Source organism: Penaeus chinensis, chromosome 4 (genome assembly GCF_019202785.1).
Source record: "Penaeus chinensis breed Huanghai No. 1 chromosome 4, ASM1920278v2, whole genome shotgun sequence".
Taxonomy (NCBI): domain Eukaryota; kingdom Metazoa; phylum Arthropoda; class Malacostraca; order Decapoda; family Penaeidae; genus Penaeus; species Penaeus chinensis.
This window is the reverse complement of record NC_061822.1, coordinates 37,514,694-37,517,193: the sequence shown is the minus strand read 5'-3', so window position 1 is coordinate 37,517,193 and position 2,500 is coordinate 37,514,694. Positions and strand designations below refer to the sequence as shown.

Here is a 2,500-nt window from a genome sequence, read left to right as displayed (position 1 = left end):
TGATGTATATTATTTAAAAGCGGGCTCCACACACACACACAGACACACACACACACACACACACACACACACACACACACACACTCATATATATACATATATATACATATATACATACATACATATGTATGTGTGTGTGTGTATTTGTTCATATATGATATGTATGTAAATATATTTATGCACATTTATGTTGAAATAAAAACATTTTTCTCATTTTAGGCATGTTGGTAACAAGATGTTATTTCCACTTCCGTCTTCCATAGGGGGCGGTCATCACGAAAGGTCTATGGTCTTTGCGATTATGCCTATGATTTCCACACCCCAACGTTAATACTGGTAAAAGAACAGACATTTGTTTTGTTATAGACCCTATTTTGAGTATTCTAATAAGACGATAAGGTAAATATGGCAATGAATCTTACTTTTATCAAAGCGGTTAACTACAAGTTCATAATATCTAAATGTGTTGTGGCATCCTACGTTTACTGTCACTGCATCAACTGTAAAGGCGGGCGCCGCTATTTGTATTTTTTAATAAAATTCAGCAATAAAAAGTTTGGAGACGGCTCAATTATCGTTTGAAAATGTATTAAAAGAAGCCTCGAAGCTTTGCTTAATCTTTTCAAAAAGAAATAATTTTCATAAGAGGAAAAACTGCATAAGGACAGATTAAAGTCAGTCCTTGCGGCTGTGAATAGAAAATGTCCGTAAAATGTATAGAACGACTAATGTCCAGTTTGTTAAAATTGTGCGAGGCCCGATCCAATGGATATTCATTTATACGGACATGTATATGCACAGAAATAAATGCATATATGTATCTATCTGATAGATATACATTTATCTATTTAGATATCCGGTAGATATGTATTTATTTCTGCGCATATGTCAGTTGTATAATAAATATTCATTGGATCGAGTCTCGCACAAATTTATCAAACCGGCCATAAATCAACGTTTGACAATAAATCAAAAGGGGCTTCCATTTTTTCTATCATATTCGATGCAGAATTTGGACGGTAGCCTTAGAGGCAGTCCTTACTCGTGTCGGACACTTCCACACGTTCCTAACACTTCGGCCGAGTCATAAACAAAAGCTGGCTGCCAATGGGGTGTCAATAGACTTTGGAGGCCCATCTTGATTTATTCTAAACCCTTAATTGATCCGCTTTCTACATATTTACAGCAAGTTTTTATTCGAAAATACACATGTTGCCGCGCGCTTCACGGGTGATGCCCCTTTTTTTTGTTAAATCTTAAAATATGTAATACTATTGTCATTATAGTAGTAGGATTTATTGCAGTATGTAATTTTAAGATATTACTGCAATCAGTTATCTGAATACAGTTTATAAAGATGTAAATGTTTGTTCTACTACCAGCATTAACGTAGAGGTATGGCACGGCGCATATCAGAGACAAAATCATTCCTAAACCTTTCGTGAATACCGCCGCAGATCCATTAACCATTATTTTCACAGGACACGAAAATCGTTCTATCTGGCTTATTTTGCACTATACGTGTCTTTTTGCACAATTTTTTTTTTTTTTTTTTTTTTTTTTTTTTTTTTTTTTTTAATTAAAAGCTTGGCAGTGGAGATCCGTCCCATGTTTACAGATATTCTAAAGAATCTATTCGCACACACAAGCGCTTAGTTCGTATTAGCTGAAACTTTACAATATTACTGGCTGGTAGGTGTGAAATAAAAATCAAAAGTCAAGGATTTTGAATAGCGTGCGTTCCGTGAAAAAAAAAAAAAAAAAAAAAAAAAAAATTGAGGATATGTGTTTCCGGTGATACATAACTATCGACTAGAACAAATCTTACATAAAAGGTGACTATAGAAAAATCATGATGACTATCATTACGAGAAATAAAACCAGTTAGTTCGAGAAAAATGGCATTCTGAGCACGTGCACCTTCGTACCCAAGAGGAAAGAATTCTAAGGGTATGAGATATGGTAAACACTTTTTTTTTTTTTTTTTTTTCTGAAAGGGGACTCATATAAAAAGGTTAGTTGCCTTTCTATCGTCACCAGTCCTCTGCTAGCAACATGAAGGCGATCATCTTAGCTCTGGTTCTCATTGGCGCCGCCTACATCAGGTTTGCTATGATATATAGCTTGATTTGCAGGGGGAGAAGAGAGACACGTAGTGAGAGAGGTCTTTGGGGATGTAAAAGGGTTTATGCTGTATAGTGTGGACTTTAACCCTTTCTTTGGATGTCAATAAAAAAATCGACAAGAGAGTAAAATAAGTCAAATATAACACCAAATGCTATTTCCATTTAAGGTTATAAATAATATATTTAATCAAGTTTAGAAGACTAGATGTGACATTTCTTTACCAAGTATCTCAAATATGAATTTACAGTGCGATTGCATTGGAATTTACAAGGAAAGTTAATTCTAAGTACCGCATTCCTCTCCTAGCGCCCAAGGTGAGCCATGGTGTCGCTGCGCCCTGTTCGTGTCCTCCTCGCACGCTGAGTGGATGGTC

The 2,500-nt window shown here is 35.5% G+C and overlaps 1 protein-coding gene across 1 annotated transcript in view; it reads left to right on the top strand.

Annotated features, from left to right (window-relative positions):
* Nucleotides 1-2,055: 2,055 nt before the first annotated feature.
* Nucleotides 2,056-2,500, top strand: part of LOC125025289 — a 2,065-nt gene continuing 1,620 nt past the window's right edge. Inside the window, exons 1-2 of the mRNA XM_047613262.1 lie at nucleotides 2,056-2,105; nucleotides 2,434-2,500. The exon at nucleotides 2,434-2,500 is cut by the window's right edge and continues 72 nt beyond it. Coding sequence (XP_047469218.1) covers nucleotides 2,056-2,105; nucleotides 2,434-2,500 — 117 coding nt within the window. The remainder of the gene's footprint in view (nucleotides 2,106-2,433) is intronic.